Raw genomic sequence first — 17,792 nt, 5'->3', positions numbered from 1 at the left:
TGCAGTCTGTTCTTAATCCATTGAGCTCAATAGACTCAAAGATCTTGAAGAATTAGAAACCTATTTGGTTAAAACAAAATCACAATTTCAGGAGAGATTCTGTCATGGTTTAAGTTATTCTGGTTGCCTTCGAAGTGCAAACCATAAAAAGTCTAGCTCCCTCTCTGGAGGAATTAGCTGTAAGTGAGCTTCACCAAGACAAGCTGTTCTAGAGTATAATATTGTTGGTCTCTTGGAACTTGTTATTCATAGGTTTTGCTGTGTGTCGCTTAATAGATACAAACCAGCAGTTTTATCTTAAAGATCTAGACTTTTGTGAAGAGGAGACAGTCTGTTTTAAATATTTGAAATTTTATTCTCTTTTGACATAAAACTAAGGAACACTCAGATAATCTATACCATGTTAGTATTCCTATCAGAGAAAACGGGTAAAACAGTATTTAGAAAGCAGTACCAGTAAATCTTATTACGCATTAAATGTGTTTAAAACGTTGATATTCATTTATAACCTGTAGTTGTAAAATGTGTATGACTTAAATATTAAAATCCCACATTTTTTAAGATCTTCATCTACAATTACAAACCCAGATTTTCTGTAGGCTTCACAAACCAGAGAGGTAAACAGAATGTGCAAGAGTCAAAGGATAAACGCATTATAAATATATATTAGTTGTATTACCTAATTAAAACCATAATCTGTTAATACAGCTATGGATTTATTTCAAAAATTTAATTGAATATATTGCTAATAGTGTAGTTGTTGTGTTTTCTAATGTTGGTAGAGTTATTAAAGTTCTTCACTTTCATAGAGTCCAGATTGAGCTGCCAGACGCTGAAACTCTCCTTCAGGGTTAAAAGCTTGTTTCACATCCAAACCTTTCCCGTTAAGTGCTAAATATTTGCTGAAAGTTGGTCGGACACGTAACTGCTTAGGAGCTGGAGGAGTTTGGTTTGGACGGGCTGAAATGGATCAAATAAACGTTAATTTAGAAAACTTGTTGTAAACAAATGGGTTGCACTAGGTAGTCATTATCGGACAGGGGGAGAAAAAAAAATCAAAACTGATTATGTATGGGGAGAATCCTTCAGAATTTATGCTATGCTGGAATTTATGTTTCTTATTAAATCTTTCCAGTTAAGTTCTTTATAGCACTTGACATAGCACTGTATAACAGCGTGAGATACCTGTAACATCTAATCTCGTGTTACATGTGGTCACTCCAGCTTCATTAACTGCAGACACAGTATACCACCCAGCGTCTTTCTTGTTTACATCTTTTATCAGTAAAGTAACTCTTCCAGAGTTATCATGATATAAACTGGAAAGAAACAAAAATTGAAAGTAAAGGAATTAATCTTCCTGTGAGAATTTATTTATGATGCCTGTGACCTACAGAGTCAGACTAATAGGAAGAAAAAAAGCATTTGGAAATTCTGAGTCTGTAGCTAGTCATTGCCAAATAGCTATGGGGTTTTTTGAATTAAACATCCCCCCAGTCTTGTTTGTATCATCTATTTCCTTGAGCCATCTTCTTCTATTGTTAGTAAAAAGGTAAATCCTAGCCTACTTTATCCCTTACATTTCTGATTAGTGGAATCTGGCTTAATGAGGCTTATTATATTTCTATATATATATATATTTTAAAAGTTGAAGTATAGTTGATTTACAATATTGTGTTAATTTCATCTATATGTTTTTAAAATTAGACAAATTGAGGTCACAGATGCATGCCATTTATAATACATTTCAAAGTATAACTGGATTCACCCAAGTACAGTATAGTTAAGTCTAGAAATACTTATCCTACCTTATTCGATCAGTGTTGAATTGTACCATTTCATTATTTCTTTTCCAGAAAAGCTTTGGTGGCGGTATAGCCGAGATTTGGCATTCTAGCTTCACTGAGTCTCCCTCAAAAACTTTTTTACTCTGTGGTTTGTAGATGAACATTGGTGCTCTTCTATGTTCTTTTGCTACATATTAATAAAAAAATCACGTATTTGAAATATTATAAAAAATATTAAGTCAAACCAAAGTATTATGAAGTTTGTATGCTGATATAAAAGTTTAAAAAAGTACTAACGACAGGATTGGAAGCTTTATGTTTCAGCTTTAGTTAAAATAATATGCAATACTGTTGTATATTGTATACTATTTATAGTTCTAAAACAGTAATGTAATGATGTGTTGAATTTATAATCATGTTTCATTGGAAGAATTTAAGTCAAGTTGAGATCATCTCAGCTATAGGGAGGCAGCATGAGTGCTGGAAAGAGTACCAGCAACTTGGGTTCAAATTCTGTTTGCCCCACCAGCCATGCCACATTGGGGAAAATTTTGTTTAGTTTCTCTGAGGCTAAATTTTATCTGTTGTAAAATGATACCCAAGAAATAGTTACTGCTGTGCCCACCAAAGCACAAAATTATTGTGAGGATCAATTGCGATAATGAATGAAGACGCACTTTGTAAACTATAAAATAATATACAAATGCCAATAATTATTATGTCTTTAGTTTTCTTCAAATACCTGAGGGAAAAGAGGAACTGATACTATAATACTATAACCCTAACTTTTCTGAAGGAGTAACGAGGAGATTGGACGGATGCCTGCCAAAGTCTTTTTCAGCTCTAACATTGTAGTATTTTTGGAGCTATTGGCACAGAAAGGATTTGCCCTAAGCTTCATCACTTGGATTTTGTGTGTGTGTGTATATAAATTCCCCGATCACTAGTTTTTCCCTTAGTCTGAGGGCCCTTATTATATCATAGAATAATCTTAAAGATTGTTCATTCATCTGGGTAGAATACAAACTCAGGATTGCCCATCCTTGAACTTGATCAAGTTTTTATATAATAAGCAGTGAATTATAGCAAAATATCGCTTATGCAGTATATTGTGGCTTAAGTCATTGCAAATGTGATACATTTAGAGCACTTGAATTGTAATATTTTAAAACAGGAGATTAGTTTAATGAGAACTGCCCTACTAAAGACAAATTTGAGATATGAGTTTTACCATACTTGTTTTCTAAAGCAAGTAAGCATGTTTTTATTGTCATAATTAGAGACTAGTTTCCTGGTAAAGAGTGCATAGTCTAAGGCTAAAAGCTGACATTTACTCTTCAGTTTTAAACTATGTGTGATTATAACAATTCTGTGAAAATGTGAGTCAGATTGATTATTTTAGACTGTAGACCAGATAAATGATTAGACTAAAAATTTTCATTTAAGACCCTTTAATCATATCTACACATACTGTACATCTAGAAATATATCTAGAATATACTACCTTCTTTGGTCTGGCTGATATTTTACCTTTATTTCTCTTCCAGAAAAGCTTTAGTGGTAGATCTGTCATTCTGGTTTCACTGAGTTTCCCTCAAGAACACCAACCCCTGCCCACTGTGGCTTTTACATAAAAATTGGTGTTCTACTGGGTTTATAGTATAGACATTAACCTTAAATATAAAGTCCTTGGGGTTTTTCTTTTTTAACACTTTCTTTTTTGATTCTACAAAATTTTAAGGAGCTCTGTAGGATCTCTTTGAAAGCTTACCCAGGACGTCCAGCTGCACAGTAAAGGTGGCTTCTCCTGCTCTATTCTTGGCAACACATGTATAAGCCCCTGCATCTGAAGCTCTGACCACTTCAAAGATGAGTGAATGAAAACCCTTTTCAGACACTATCATTTTGTGAAAATCATCTGATTGAACTGGTCGTCCATTTAGATACCATGACACATCAGGAGCTGGTAGTCCACTAACCTAGAAATGAAAACACAAGGAGATGATAGAATTTTAAATTACAGATCACTGGGACCCATTTGTCCATTTATGAATTTTAACAATTCAGTATCTGAGTGGGTTTGTGATTGAAAATGCAAAACAAGAGCTTAAAAGATATTTTCTTTCAATAATTTTTAACAAAATAGTAAAAACTATAACCCTTGAAATTAATACAGTATTTTCATACTATCTCAAAACATGTCTAGCTGTTTTATAAACAACCTCAGGCTCCTTAAGATCTCTTAATTACTATATTAAGGACGTTAAGTTATTTTATATTGGTCTCCACAAGGAATATGGAAGTCATATGGCTTTTCTGGCTAATGGCAAGTGTGAATGAAGTCCCAGAGGCCCATATATATGAGACTTGCTGATAACCTTTCCAAATAACCTTTCCAAAACTGAGTATTCTTGAGCTGTAGTGCTGGTGTATAAATGGCATTTTGTTAAGTTTTTTCGTATAAGCCTTGACAATTAAATCCATACACTGACTTTCATTCATAAGGAATCTGAAAAAACATTTATAAGAAAAAGTTCTCCAAAATGAGGATAATAAAAATGTAGGCCTTTTAATAAGTTATTTTAACCTGAGGAATTCTTCTAGGCCAAGAGAGAGCAGGGTGACTTGAATTTCTTAAAGAGGCGTTCTACTTTAGAAATCCTATTGCTATGAAAGCTTCATTTATATAGAGTATTAGGTGGTAGGCACTATTGTGAGTACCTTATACCTGTTTACTTAGTTAATCCTCAAACAGCTTTATGAGGTAGATACATTTGTTATTCCCAAAGAAACAAAAGCATAGAGTTGTTAAGTGACTTGTCTCAGGTTACACAGCTGTAAAGTGGCAGGGCCAGGATTCTAACCCAGGTAAATTTAGCTCCAGAGTTTGTGTTCTTATCCACTATACATACTTCTTGTCAAGCTGTGTAGAAAGCTATGAAGAGGAGGAGGACATTTTTCAAAACTTAGTATCCCATTGTTAATTTTTCTCCAGTATTTTTGAACTTTTCTCTTACTTTGAAGTCCATTCTGCAGAATCTTCCTTCTTCAATTGACATGTTCTCTGGCACTTGAATGAAACGAGGCGGGTAAAATTTCTCCTGGATTGCATCCTGATCATTCACATCTCCCCTTGAAGATGATCTACTTCTACAAAAATATTTTAATAATCACTATGCAGAAGAGTCGTCATTGCTCTTCCTTTCATGCAAATATAGTTTAGCCATCAAATTTGAAACCCTAGAGTCTATGCTGTTTGATCTGATAGTGTAGTAACAATGGAGAGAGGCTGCAGAGCTGTATTTAGCTGTGGCATATTTGATGACTATTAGAAGTGGTAGTAATTTAGAAACATCTGGTACAAATTATACATCTTTCTTTTTTTCAGTGCCATGAATTGATGAAGAAACTGATCTATTAAAATGCAGAGTACCCCATGGACAATTCTAGTCACATGCAAAGATTGTATAATTAGAATCAGGTTTCCATTGTTACGAAAAAGTTGTTTAGCATGGAAACATGGTCCTGGCTTATTTCACCAAAACATTAAAAAAAATTTCCTCTGAGATAGTTGTGATAATTAACAGATAAAAATTTTTATTGTCATCTTTGACATTAGAAAATGCACATTGTTTTTTTTTGAATTGGTTCTAAAGCAGTATAAACATTATTTTCTTTTTTTATAACCATATTTTTTTATTGCAGTATAGTTAATTTACAATGTTGTGTTAGCTTCAGGGGTACAATAAAGTGATTCAGTTATATATATATATATATAACATATATATATATCGATTCTTCAGATTCTTTTCCATTATAGGTTATTACAAGACATTGAAAACAGTTCCTTGTGCTATATGGTAGGTCCTTGTTGTTTATCTATTTTATACACAGTAGTGTGTATCTGTTAATCCCAAACTCCTAATTTATCCCTTCCAACCTGCTATCCCCTCTGGTCACATTGCTTTGTATAAAAAGTATGTAAGAAGCTTGAGGGCTTTGTAAATACTACATTTTTTTTAAGCTGAAAACATTTTAGGTAGCAAAATGTATGTTTCTTTAAAATTAAAAAAAATTTTTTTTACCTTACTTGTGATGTAGGAACTTGCAGTCGTGCATGTTCTGGATTGTGCTGCTTGAAATTAAAACAAAGTGATAATGTTAACATGCTGTTGTTAGCTTGAAATGAAGCAGAATTTAGTAGTCGTAGTTGAAAGGAACATTTCTGTTGTGGCTGTATTTGTACTGTCATGGATAGTTCTATATATTTAGCTGTTAAGCATTTAAAATATAGTGCACTAACCTTCTAATACTCTAGCAAGAAATCCCCAGAATTGAGACTATTCAATAGATATGATTTATGAAAATTAACTAGACTTTGAATTGATGGTGGTTCGTTTTTTAGATGACGATTTTATGGCAAAGGATGATGAGTCCCCCTGGTGTATTTGAAATGGGAGCACATAGTACAGATTGTCCTTTGGTAAAACAGGAATAGTCATGAAGTCATTTGTGTTGGCAGTAGATACAGGGTATTATGCCTACTGCTCATAAGTGGCACCAACAGCAGTAAACACATATTAGACTGGAAAATACTTTTCTTTTTAGCTCATGGCACAAAATCCTGATGGACACTGTGGAAGCTATGTGAAGAGTTATGAAAAGCCTTTGAAAAACAACATTACTTACTTCCTGCCTAATAAGGGTGTATTTAATTTAAGCAACCATCTTTTAGAATTTATATCTGAGCACCAGAAAATTATTCATATTTGAGGATAAAATCAGGAATTGATGAATTTATAATAGAATTAACTGATTAAATATTTACTGCATATTCCATATATTTCATTGTGCTTGGTATAGTGAGAGATACAAAGAAGTAGAAAATATAGTCCTTACCCAAATATATGAAAAACAACATAGCAGATCAGTACAAATAATTTATTTTGGGATGAACTTTAATGTATTTTGTCATGCTAAAACAAAATTCTTACAACTCTGTAATAATTTTTGGCTAGGCTTTGAGTTTCTCTAAGCCAAATGTCAAAAGATCAATGAATTTTTTGGTAAAAAATAAGAATAATCCACTTAAACTCATAATATCTAAATTATGTTTTTGACTTTTTCCTGTAGTGGTTTGAACATGTATGTATTCATATTCATAGGTGTGATATTTCAGTTATATGTAATTTGATGACATTTTGTATTATTTAAGTAGACTGTTTGAAGTGTACCAAAAAACGTAAGATTTTTCTTTTCTGATTTCATAATATGTTTTGCTGCTATCTCTTTTCTTGGTACCTTCACCTTCATTTTAAAGTTTTTAAAGAATGAATGAGAAAAACAATACACCCTTGACCTTGAAATCATACACTGTGAATTTATAACATAAACCATCATCAATCTAATGTTACTTTGGGTTATTTCTTCTAATAGAGATATATTTGTGTCTTATTCTTGCTGTAATCTCCTGTACCAACTCCAGAGCCCAACACACAGCAGGTACTTCATATAAATTAGTTGAATAAATGAGTGTGTGAACTCTTCAGTAGCCAAAAGAGATTTAAATTCTGTTCTCAGGTTCTAGTTACTTGCTGTGCGAGACCCTGCTCTATCCTTTTCAGTAGATCTAGTCACATTTAACAGAAACAAAAGTCTTATTTTCATCTTCCTATACTGTAGAAGGTTGGAATTCTTGAATGCTCGGTTTGGCTTCCAGTTTCTTGTGGACTTTTTAGGAAGGAATGAGAGGTAACTACGGAAGGAATGAGAGGTAACTTCAGAAGGAAGATAGAAAGCACAATAGCAGTTCATTTTGCCTCTCCAGCTGTACACTTCTCTTTGAGGTTAACTTGTTAAAATGAAGTTGATCAGGAACAAGCCTGTGGGATATTCACTTTATGTTCTGCATAAAGTTAATCCCTTGGAAAGGATGCTGTTGTTAATCCTGGAGCCATTACTCATAAAGTTTTTGTTGTTTATTTTGATTTGTTTTTAATAAGAATCATTTTAAGATACAGGAACATGACAAAAGGAATTGGATGTTTCATTAGTACATGAGTTTATTTTAAAACATTGAAATGATAAACAGCTTATGAGAAAAGGTTATAATTACTTTGGTTTAGAGTTTTAACTTTTGTCCTGCGAAAGATTTACAACTCATAAATTTTCTGTCCATGTAGATATTGTAGGGAGAGTCCTAGGTTTAACTGACCCTTAAATGTCCAGATGAAAAGTGACACCATTAGTCTTCTGGTGCTTTGACTTTATAACATTTCATATGCAGATATTAGAACCACCAGCAAATGGGCTAAAATTAAATATTTTTGTGTATATATTCAACCCATCATGGCCTCTACTTTTTATACGTAATGGAGTATGGAAGTAATTGACTTTTGCTTCACATGCTATTTATAAGCATTTAGAAAAGCAGACATTTAAAAATCACACAAAAGAAAAGTGCTCCAGTTAGATAAAGATTATTTTAATTTACCTGTGCTGGATCTTGTGCCTCACTGTCATTTTGAGCTTGAAACACAGCAGCTGCATTCTGTGGTCCTAGCAATCTGCGAGCCATCTTCTCCTCATATGTTAGCCGCTTTAAAGAAATAAATCATAAAGGAGATAGTAATGAGATTTAATAAGAGTTATTTGTATAGCTTTACCTTAAAACCACCAAGAATTATACCAAAGAAGTATAGTTATGCCTTTGAATGATAGATACTGTGTTTTTAAAAAAACATTTTCTTTCATTCAAAGCATTTTCCTTTCATTCTAGTGCCACTTCCCTCATCTGGAATATTCATCTCTGTTTTCTTTCTTCTCCTAGTAAAGGCAAGCATAATCACCCTTAAATAAGGCTCTCTCTCTCCAATAAAGGGAAATTCTTTGTCTTCCTCCTTGTTCTGCATGTTCCTGTTGGCTCTGTCTTTGAATATAGTACCGTATGTCCTCAGATTCAGAAATAACTTTTATTAAGTGAGCACTATATTTGATTTACTAACTTCTGGTTAAGAGCAGTGCAACTCGTATGTTAAATGTATTTGGATTAAAGGCATATAGTAGTACTGTTTCAGAGATCAGTGACTAATACAATGTGCATAATAAGAATTATAGCTATTTTTCCATGAATACTATATACCAAAGTACATGAAGAAGTCAGGTTGACAGCATTTCCCATTAGTTTTTTGGTCATCAGACATATTTTTTATGGTAATGCTTAAAACAAAATTGAATCATTCAGATTGTTGTTTTTTTTTTTTTCATTTGCTTCATTCTTTTACTACTGAACTCCTAGAGGGGATTTCATGCAGAGAAATACAGACTAGGATCCAAATATTCCCTGTTTTTAGATACTCCTCTCCCTTGCTGATTATATGGACATAGATCTGTGAGACAGAAACAACTTTCTTAATGAGATTAGATTTTATAGTTTTATTGGCTTTTTTTTTTTAATACAAAATAGACATCTTGCTCACTTGGTTTCCATTATGAAGAAGGTTGTCCTTGCATTTTAGCTTTCTCTCCAAATCTTGAATCAGAGCTTCTTTTGATCCTTGTATTTCATGGTCAGGAGTCCTTGGTGTGGGCTTAGCATTTGCATTTTGGGATGGCTTAGCATTTACAGGTTGGCCAACTGAGGGTTGTTGATAGCTTTAAAAAGAAAAAAAGATTTTTTAAAAAGAAGATCTTTAAAGTAAGGTGTGGTATGTAAAATAGAATTGGCATCATTTTGTCAGTCACCTTTAGGTAGGTTGAATTTACCATTTAGTACTGCTGGTGTTATTAAAGCACCAATTGCCCTAATAACAGTCAAGAAGGATTTTATAAGAATGGTTACTAGCTGTTTTTTGTTTTTGGTTTTGTTTCTTTTCATCTTGGCAAATGAAAATTAAATAGCAGGAGGAGCAATTTAGGTTAGACATGAGAATGTCCTTCCTTGAAGATCTTCCCTAAAGAAGTGAGAGTAAGAATAGTTACTGGCAGCTTGAGAGCTCTTCCAATATTCCAACTGAATTTCCTAAGTTTGATTTATGGGTGGATAGTAAGCAGCGATGTGCTGGAGCTGACTCATATGGGCTTAAGAGAACTGATTTTTAGTGTCTCTTCCCAGCTCACTGTGATCTCATGTTGAAAGTTTGAAATTGGTGGTGGTGGGAGTATCTACACCAGGGAAATTGGTAAATACCACAAATCATGGCTCTTTCCTCCAGAGCTGATTGTTAAACATTTATCAGCATAACCACTGGTATTTAGTGAATATTCTCTTGCTTTGAATGGAGTCTACAGTTTACATTTTAATTTCTACTTCCTATTAATTTCATATTCTAGACAATCCAAGTATGGCACGATATAACAACTTGTGCAGTAATAACAGTTTCTTCAACATTGCATAAGTGATTTTTAGAGAAAGGGATGATTAGAGGAGGAAGGAGAAAGAAATGTAAACTGAGAAAAAAAGGAGTTTGGGGGAAAAGAAAGCAAATTTGATTGGCAGTTGAAGAGTTTGATTTAAATCCTTATTTCAAATTCCAACCCTAAATTTTCTTCTAAGATGTCCTTGCCCCCTCCTGGTGTTCCCCTGCTGATTCTGATAGAGGACAGGGGTGGTATTTAGGGAGTCCTATATTTTTAGATCTGTTAGGTAGCTCACACTTTTCACAGGGTTTATTCAGATTTTACCTAGTTTATTTAGGGCTCTGAAGGTGTTAGCTTATATCTATTTAATGTGGGAAAACTGGCCACTGCCCTCAATGAATATTTTACCATTATCATAATAAATCCACATATCCAGATGAGGCAGCCTTGGTCTGTTCTCTGACATGTTCCTGTTCAAAAATTCTCAAGGATCATTAAAAGAACTTGTAAGCTAAGTGGAAATGTATTTCCTCTGAGTGGAGCCAGAGTTTTAATTTTTGCAGGCTTTGGGGACTTGGTTAGTAATCTCTAGATTGTAAATACACTGAAGAAAAAAAAGATGTTTTATTACTCACCGTTGTATTATTTGTATCCACTAACACAAAGCCTGCAAAATAGTGAGGTAATACTCACTATCAGTTCAGTGAATGAATATTTTCCATTGTATTCAATATGCTTTGTATTGAAAGTTGATTATATACATTTTCCCTCCTTGTATTTCAGATATTCAGGATTGTCTGTATCTGATTTGTTCAGTGAAGCAAATAGCCAAACCAAGTGTTTAAATAAATAGTGAGATGTTTTTGTTTTGTTTTCAGATTGAATTCCCAGGTCAAAGTGGTAAAATTTCTTTGGTTTTATAGATCTACTATTTCTCCAACTGTATGAAGTTAGAATAGCCCATTTGTTTTTTTTTTTTTTTCAGCTAAAAAAACCCAGTCATATGTGTTTGCTAAAGTGAATTAGCATTAAATAATTCTTTTGTCAGACTGTCATAATATGATGTAATATATCTGAGAAATCCTGAAGGACTATCAAAACCAAGCCTGAGAATCACTGATATATATGTAACCTCAGTCACCTTTTTATTCACTGAATACCTGCATTATTACCAGTTTAGATGGTTTAAGTGTTAGGACTTGATATCTGTTCATAATTAGAAACTAATATTATACTTGCACAGTGTTTTATAGGTTTTTTTTTCCCCTATCATTAATCACATAAATCCTTACTTTTATTACAGATCAGAAAACTGAATCACTGAGCAGGTAAGGAAAACTTGAGGAATGTCACACAGCAAGCTTTTTGAAAGGAATAGTGAAAATTAAAGAGTTCCCCCTAAATTTCTAGTCTGTGGTTTGATCAACTGAATAAAACATTTGCTTAAGGGTTTCCTACTGATGAAAAGCTAAATAAAGCTTTCAAACTTCTCTAGGTCAGAATCCAAGGGATTATTATAGAAGACAGGGCAAACTTCAGCCCATCATAAAAATGAGGGAGTTGTGCACAAATGTTCAAAGGGCCAGAGCTTTCCACCTGTGCAGCTGGACACTGAACTCGTATCATGTAGCTGTGGGAAGATTAAAAGAGTTATCTATGGTTGCTGAAAATGGAGCAGCTAAAGCTGGATCTTTGATCTCTGGTTTGGGGTCCTTCTGTGCTTTATTTCTTACCCTCTCTATTTTTTCCTTCCTTCCTCTCTTAGTTCTGTGTGGAGAGCTAGGTACATGGTTGAGGCTCACTAGTATTTATTCGGTGGCTTTCTTTTCTGGGCAGGAATTTGGAATAGGATTAAAGCCTTTACTAAGAAAAATATTTTAGTGAGAAAGAGTTATTTTAGATTTAAACATGCTTTTACAGGAAATTTGGAAATAATTGAAAGCTAGATGGAAAAAGATTATATGGGTAAAATGTAAGTAAGAAAAATCTACAATATGTGATAATGGGTATAATGGGAATTTGAGATAGAAGAGAGAGAGCGGGCTCTTAATTCTTGAAGGCATCTTTTAAAATCATTAGGCCAAACCTATGAGAATGCCTTTTTTGTCGGTCAAAAATTTTTAACAGCCATTTCAAATGGTTCAACTTAGTATCTATAGGATTCTAACAAATATTTTTGGCTTTCCTGGTTTTTATTTTTAAAAATATTGAAAAGGTTTCTTTGCAAGTTGAATTGCTCTGGTGAGTTCACCTAGGTTTCCAGAGTTGTCACCAACAATAGGAATCTCTAGAAAAATTAGCCTCTAGAGAAAACTGAGAGAAATTAGCAAGAATTTCAGCAAATCTGTTGATAAGCCTGTAACCAACAAAATATATTCCATCACACAGTTTTTCAGATGCCTCTGATTAATTCTCTGATATTCTAGCCAGCCAAGGAATAGGAAAACTGATAGCTCAAAGTTTGCATAAGCACAAAGTATTCAGTTGATGTTTTAAAAAAAGCACAACCACTTTGTCCTTCTTCATATCAGGTTCTCCTAGGACAGTTTTAGGGCTGTGGAAATAGTACATGCTTGCATAAGGCTTCAGGTATTCTTCCCTGTATTTAGGTTGGTCTAACCAATTTGAACAAAGTGTGGTTTTAATTACCAGAGGAAACCTTAAGGTCATGAGCCTTTACCTATTCAGTCCTTTCTTCTGATCATAGGGAAAATTCATATACTTCAGTGTCTGAATCCCATATTTTCTTTTTAGCCAAGTGGTTGTTCAGGATCAGAGGGGAAAATGGATAGGAAGAAAAGACTAAGACTGAGAAGAAACTTAATAGCTTCTGCTTATGTGAGAGGAAATCCTATCTGAAGAAGAGCAGACAGGTGTTCACCTCAGCTAAGCTCAGAACCAGAGCAATTAAATTTACAGCATGAGGAACTTAACTTAGAGCTGGGGGAATAGTTCACTGTTCCTGAGTATGTTAGAAATATTTTTTTTGAAGATGGAAAATAGTAGGTAAGTAATTGTGTTATGTAATAGGTGATTTGGGTTCAGCTCAACCTGGACACTGGAGAATGGGTCAGATGACTTATTGCCAGTACCCTGGTTCAGGGTGTTCTAGGAGAAATATGGAATGAGACTCTGATGTCACATTGACTTTTTAGATAGTGAAGATGACGTACATAACCTATCTCCCCTTCTACCCCAGATACAAGCTCACGGTATACACAGTTCTATCTATCTATCTGTCTCTCTCTCTATATATATATTTTTTAAAAATTCACTTACTTGGAGTCCACAGTGGAAGGGATGTTACTGCTATTGTAATCAGGCTGTGATGGTAATATGGAGCTGAGGAAGCTGGCTGGGGACTGGTTATAAGTGGCTGTTACCCTTTGGCCTGGGTTGGAGCCAGCAAGCTGCTGAGGAGAAGCAGGGAAAGCAGAGGAGGACATAGTGATGTGAGAGCTCACTGTTGAGGAGGCAGAAAATCTTTGCTCTTTGCACTGGCGGGGCTGGATGGTAATAGAAGACTGTTTGGTCTGGCTAGAGTAGCTGGCGGTTTCCGGTCCAGGAGGTTGCAGTCTGGAGCCACATGGGTTTTGGGATTGGATGAAGTGTTTTGGACGTTCGTAGTTAAACATGCTTAGCTGGTTTATGGAAGTTGAAGGCAACTTATAATGATTTACTCCTGGAAGGGTGGGGTCCCGAATCTGGGGCTGCAAGCCTGGAATTACAGAAGGTTGCAGTGAATCAGAAGCAACCTTGGTCTGCACCTCGTTGTTGAGATCCTGGGAATACTGTGCTCGTGTCTTTGATAGAGTGGCCTTCTCTTGAAGAATATTGTTCCTTCAAAAGAAGAAGATGATTCAGTTACAGTATTTGCATAAAAAACAGTACTGTTTATTTAAGATCTTTAATAAGAGTTTCTGTGCTTTTTTTTTTGCTTGTTTTTTTAAAGCTTATGTGCTTTCAAAGTCACCTCAAGGTGGAACTTTCCTGGCTTCTAGACTTCCCATTCCTTTATCTGTTGTCTTTGCACAAGTGACTTTCCCCTTGAGAATAAGTAAAAAGAATTCATAAGTGTTTGTCTCTGGGTGATTCTTAAAGCACTCCCAGGGGCTTCAAGATGTAGGAAAAGTTTGAGTTTGAGTTTGCCAAGTGGTTATTTATGAAAAGAAAACCTGTGATGTTGCTCAGTGTGATAATTTTATGGTTTCATGTTTAGCTTTTGCCCAGAGGCTACAGTTTTATTAACCACAGAGAGTTAATGATTTAAAATTATTAGCAGGTAAATATATAACATGTCAGCTTCTATACAGTCTGAATTCTTCCCCTTGCTCATCAAAACCGATGAACAGCTCTTCTGATACTCCAGTTAATTCATGCCCTGGTGATCTGTGATGAATGATGTGGTGAATCAAGGGGAGAAATGTGCTTCTTTTGTAAAGAACATTACTGTCCGTATTTGCTCCTTCACCCTTTTACAGTTTCACAAAGTAGAGCAAACATCTGTTCTTCACTATTGTCAACCTTGAGTGGATTTTGTTTTACCTTATAATTCACTGCTTCTTTTTCTCCCTTTGATTCCCAATTGACCATAGTACCAAACTAGATGATATTAAGGAGTGACTGTATTCGTGTGTCTCTGTGTGTGTATATAATATACGTTACTGACAGTATTCCAGAGCCCTTTGTAATTTTTTGTTATTTTTAGATTGTATTATCTAGTTATTGGTCTCTGTGGTCTCTTAGTTATTTAGTTTCACTTTAAATTATTTTTACATGTTTAATATGTATTTTAGACTAATTTTGAAATTGCTTTAGTTCCTATATTATTTTTCCTTTTGAAATGGCAAACAGGATGTACAGAAGGGAAGTGAGGCAACTGTGAAGCTAGCCTACAGTTTCCCAAGAAAAGAAGGGTGCCATTTTTCTTACTTAGCCCTGCATTGGCGCTCCTGACTTCCGAGAGTAGTTCCCCATTTTTCCTTTGATAAACCATTTGTCACTATAATCAACCTTAAAGAATTATATTTGCTTCTTTTTTTTTTTTTAATTGGGGCATAGTTGTTTTACAATGTTGTGTTAGTTTCTACTGTATAGCAAAGTGAGAGAATTATATTTGCTTCTGATTTCTTCCATTAGTAAGGTAAATCTGGGCAGGACTGTATATAGACTTTATACACAAAAACTAGCGCCATAAATTGCTGTAATACTGATTCTGTCTTTATTTAAAATATCAAGTAATTTAGTTCAAAATACATTTAGTTTGTTTCATATAATATAAACCAACTCAGAGGTAATGATAAATCAAACTTTTAACTAATAAAATTAACCGAATTGTTTGTCATCATGGAAGCATAGTCTTATAATTATTCAGTTTCCTATCTTGAAGAAAGTATCATTTTTAATGAAAAATTTCTAAACCAAATAACTTGATCCTCAGGCTGTGCATGTAGTTTAGAGTTATATTAAAATTAGCAGTTTTAGGAAAGAAAAAAAATGCAACTAAACAGCCAAGAGAAAGATTCTATTGAAAAAGGCACTTAAAAAGTCATACATTTCTTAATTTTGAGTTTATGAATACAAGCACATTCAACTAGAGTGTATTTTAGTAATTAACTATATTAGGCCTTTAAATTATTGGAGAAAAACATCCAGAAGGAGGCTTTAATTAGATACTCTAAAAAAAAAGAAAAAAGACTCTATTTCAAGGCAAGCAGTTTTATAGTTATGGGTTTATTTTTTCCATGGCAGAATTGAATCCAGTGTTTGGTTTTAAATTCCTTTCTGGGCAGGCAAATCATTCAGATTAATTTCAAATACCAAGGAAGGAATAAACTGTTTAACAAATAGCCAGTAGATATTTTCCAGAAAATTCGCTATTTTTCTTTACATATATTTTTAGAAGGTCAACTATCTTGTACATTTTGGTATCAGCCTACATAGTTAACAATTACTGTTCTTTAAAAAAAATTCAATTAAAAATATGTTCTTTCAAATATTTCATTTTATTCATGTCTCAACAAAATTTTACACAGATGTTCACACAGGTAACTCTGAAAGGTTTTTCTTCACGTTTGTAGTTACTGTTCAACAATTCAATTCTATAATGCCTCTATTATATGACAGTATCATTTTATTCCAAATAATGTTAAATAAATTTCAAAGATTTTATGAATAAAGTACTATTAAGTCTCCTATTTAGAAAAATCTTGACTTTCCCCCTCATCTCTAATATAGCACAGACTTGCACAAAAAACTGAGGATGTTTTGAAGCTGTAAGACATTACCACAATTACAGTTAGATCAAGTGTCACTTTTCAAAGAAAAATGATGATTTAAAAATAATGACACACAACTATCTTTCCTTCTACCCTTTCTGTAATGCCTTCCAATTTCAGTGGAATGAACAGGTCACATTCTTTTCAAATCTTTGTATAATGCCATTATGATCTTGTGGCTTTTGAACTTTTTATCTGAAGATCACCTTTTACATACTGTTCTGATTTGGACAAAAAACAAAAACAAAACCCAAAACTGAAGCAGGAATAAAGAAGGGACTTACCCGAGTTCCAGAGAGTGCCTGCTCGGTTTAACCTACTACTAAAGGGAAGGAAGAGGCATCCCCTTCCCTCACAGACTAATCTAGTGGCTCTGTGCTTAGTATTATAGCACCACTGACTTTTATCAGCTGCCAAACAGTGACATCTGATGTGCTTGCCTGTCCATCTACCTATGCTGGCATGTCAAAGTAAGAGTCCACAATCTAAACAATATCTCAGATGTCTTAGTGATATTTAAGGAGTGGGATTACATGAGCTTCTCTTGCAAGCCTTTTTATTTTAGATGTGAACTTTGACTATAGCTTTAGCAAGCTCATATAGGGGGAAGAGCAAAGAATTGGGAAATGGGAAAAAGTATAAAGAAAACTTATTTTCTTTTTTGCGGTGGGGGCTTTGATCTTCCCTGTTGAAGAAAGGACTAAAAGGGAAATAGTATTCTAAGACTGACATTCTAACTGCTAAGACTTCTCCAGAAATAAGACCAGTGATGGATGGGCTCCAAATTGATTTGTATTGGATAGTTGTTCATCTGAAGGCCTTTTTTTTCCTCTTGCCAAATGGGAGGGGGAATGGAGTGGGGTTCAAGCAGTTTGTTTCAAGAGAGGGAGTGTGTCTGGGCAAAGGCAGGAGAGCAGGATGATGGTGTTATGTCACTGGGAAGGTGGGGAAGTGGAAAAACGCAATTTGGTTTCTTTAGCAAGTTCTCTGAATCTGTATAGCATATGCCTCCTTGACTTTATACTTTCATTCTAAAAGAGTTTGAAACACTTAAGAAACTACCAAACAAGCAGTGTTTACAGTTAGGGCTCTGTATTGTTAGCTCTCTTTATTTCCCTTACTCCTTACAGTTACACAGCTTCCTTTCTCTTTTCATCAAGGAGACCATCTTAGCATATAAGTTTCCATTTTTGTGCAGGGAAGTAAATAATTACAGAGGAAGAAACCTTCAGATCAACAAGAGGTGGTGAAGAGGGGTAGGTGGCATGAGGATCAGGCTAATCAAGTGGAATTATCCCTATTTAGTGGCTTTAGCTTTGGTAGGGTATTATTGCTTAAAGCATATCTATTTATTCCCTTCCCTCATGGG

General features: G+C 34.3%; 1 protein-coding gene across 3 annotated transcripts; it reads right to left on the bottom strand.

Moving 5' to 3' along the window:
* Window positions 1-332: 332 nt before the first annotated feature.
* Window positions 333-16,813, bottom strand: MYOT (myotilin). Of its 3 annotated transcripts, none has more exons than XM_007172207.2 (10): window positions 16,708-16,813; window positions 13,425-13,985; window positions 9,266-9,440; window positions 8,281-8,385; window positions 5,873-5,922; window positions 4,805-4,937; window positions 3,559-3,766; window positions 1,809-1,974; window positions 1,186-1,319; window positions 333-960 (listed from the first exon to the last, which is right to left on the bottom strand). In XM_007172207.2, the coding sequence occupies exons 2-10, from the start codon at window positions 13,778-13,780 to the stop codon at window positions 788-790; spliced, it is 1,500 nt and encodes a 499-aa protein (XP_007172269.2). In that variant the 5' UTR covers window positions 13,781-13,985; window positions 16,708-16,813; the 3' UTR covers window positions 333-787. The 3 variants fall into 3 exon arrangements, with proteins under 3 accessions (XP_007172269.2, XP_028019777.2, XP_007172270.2); XM_028163976.2 differs by having other exon boundaries at window positions 5,873-5,919; XM_007172208.3 differs by lacking the exon at window positions 1,186-1,319 and having other exon boundaries at window positions 816-960.
* Window positions 16,814-17,792: the final 979 nt, after the last annotated feature.

Source organism: Balaenoptera acutorostrata, chromosome 2 (assembly GCF_949987535.1).
Source record: "Balaenoptera acutorostrata chromosome 2, mBalAcu1.1, whole genome shotgun sequence".
Taxonomy (NCBI): Eukaryota; Metazoa; Chordata; class Mammalia; order Artiodactyla; family Balaenopteridae; genus Balaenoptera; species Balaenoptera acutorostrata.
The sequence above is the reverse complement of the archived record's forward strand: the minus strand, read 5'-3'. Positions and strand labels throughout refer to the sequence as shown.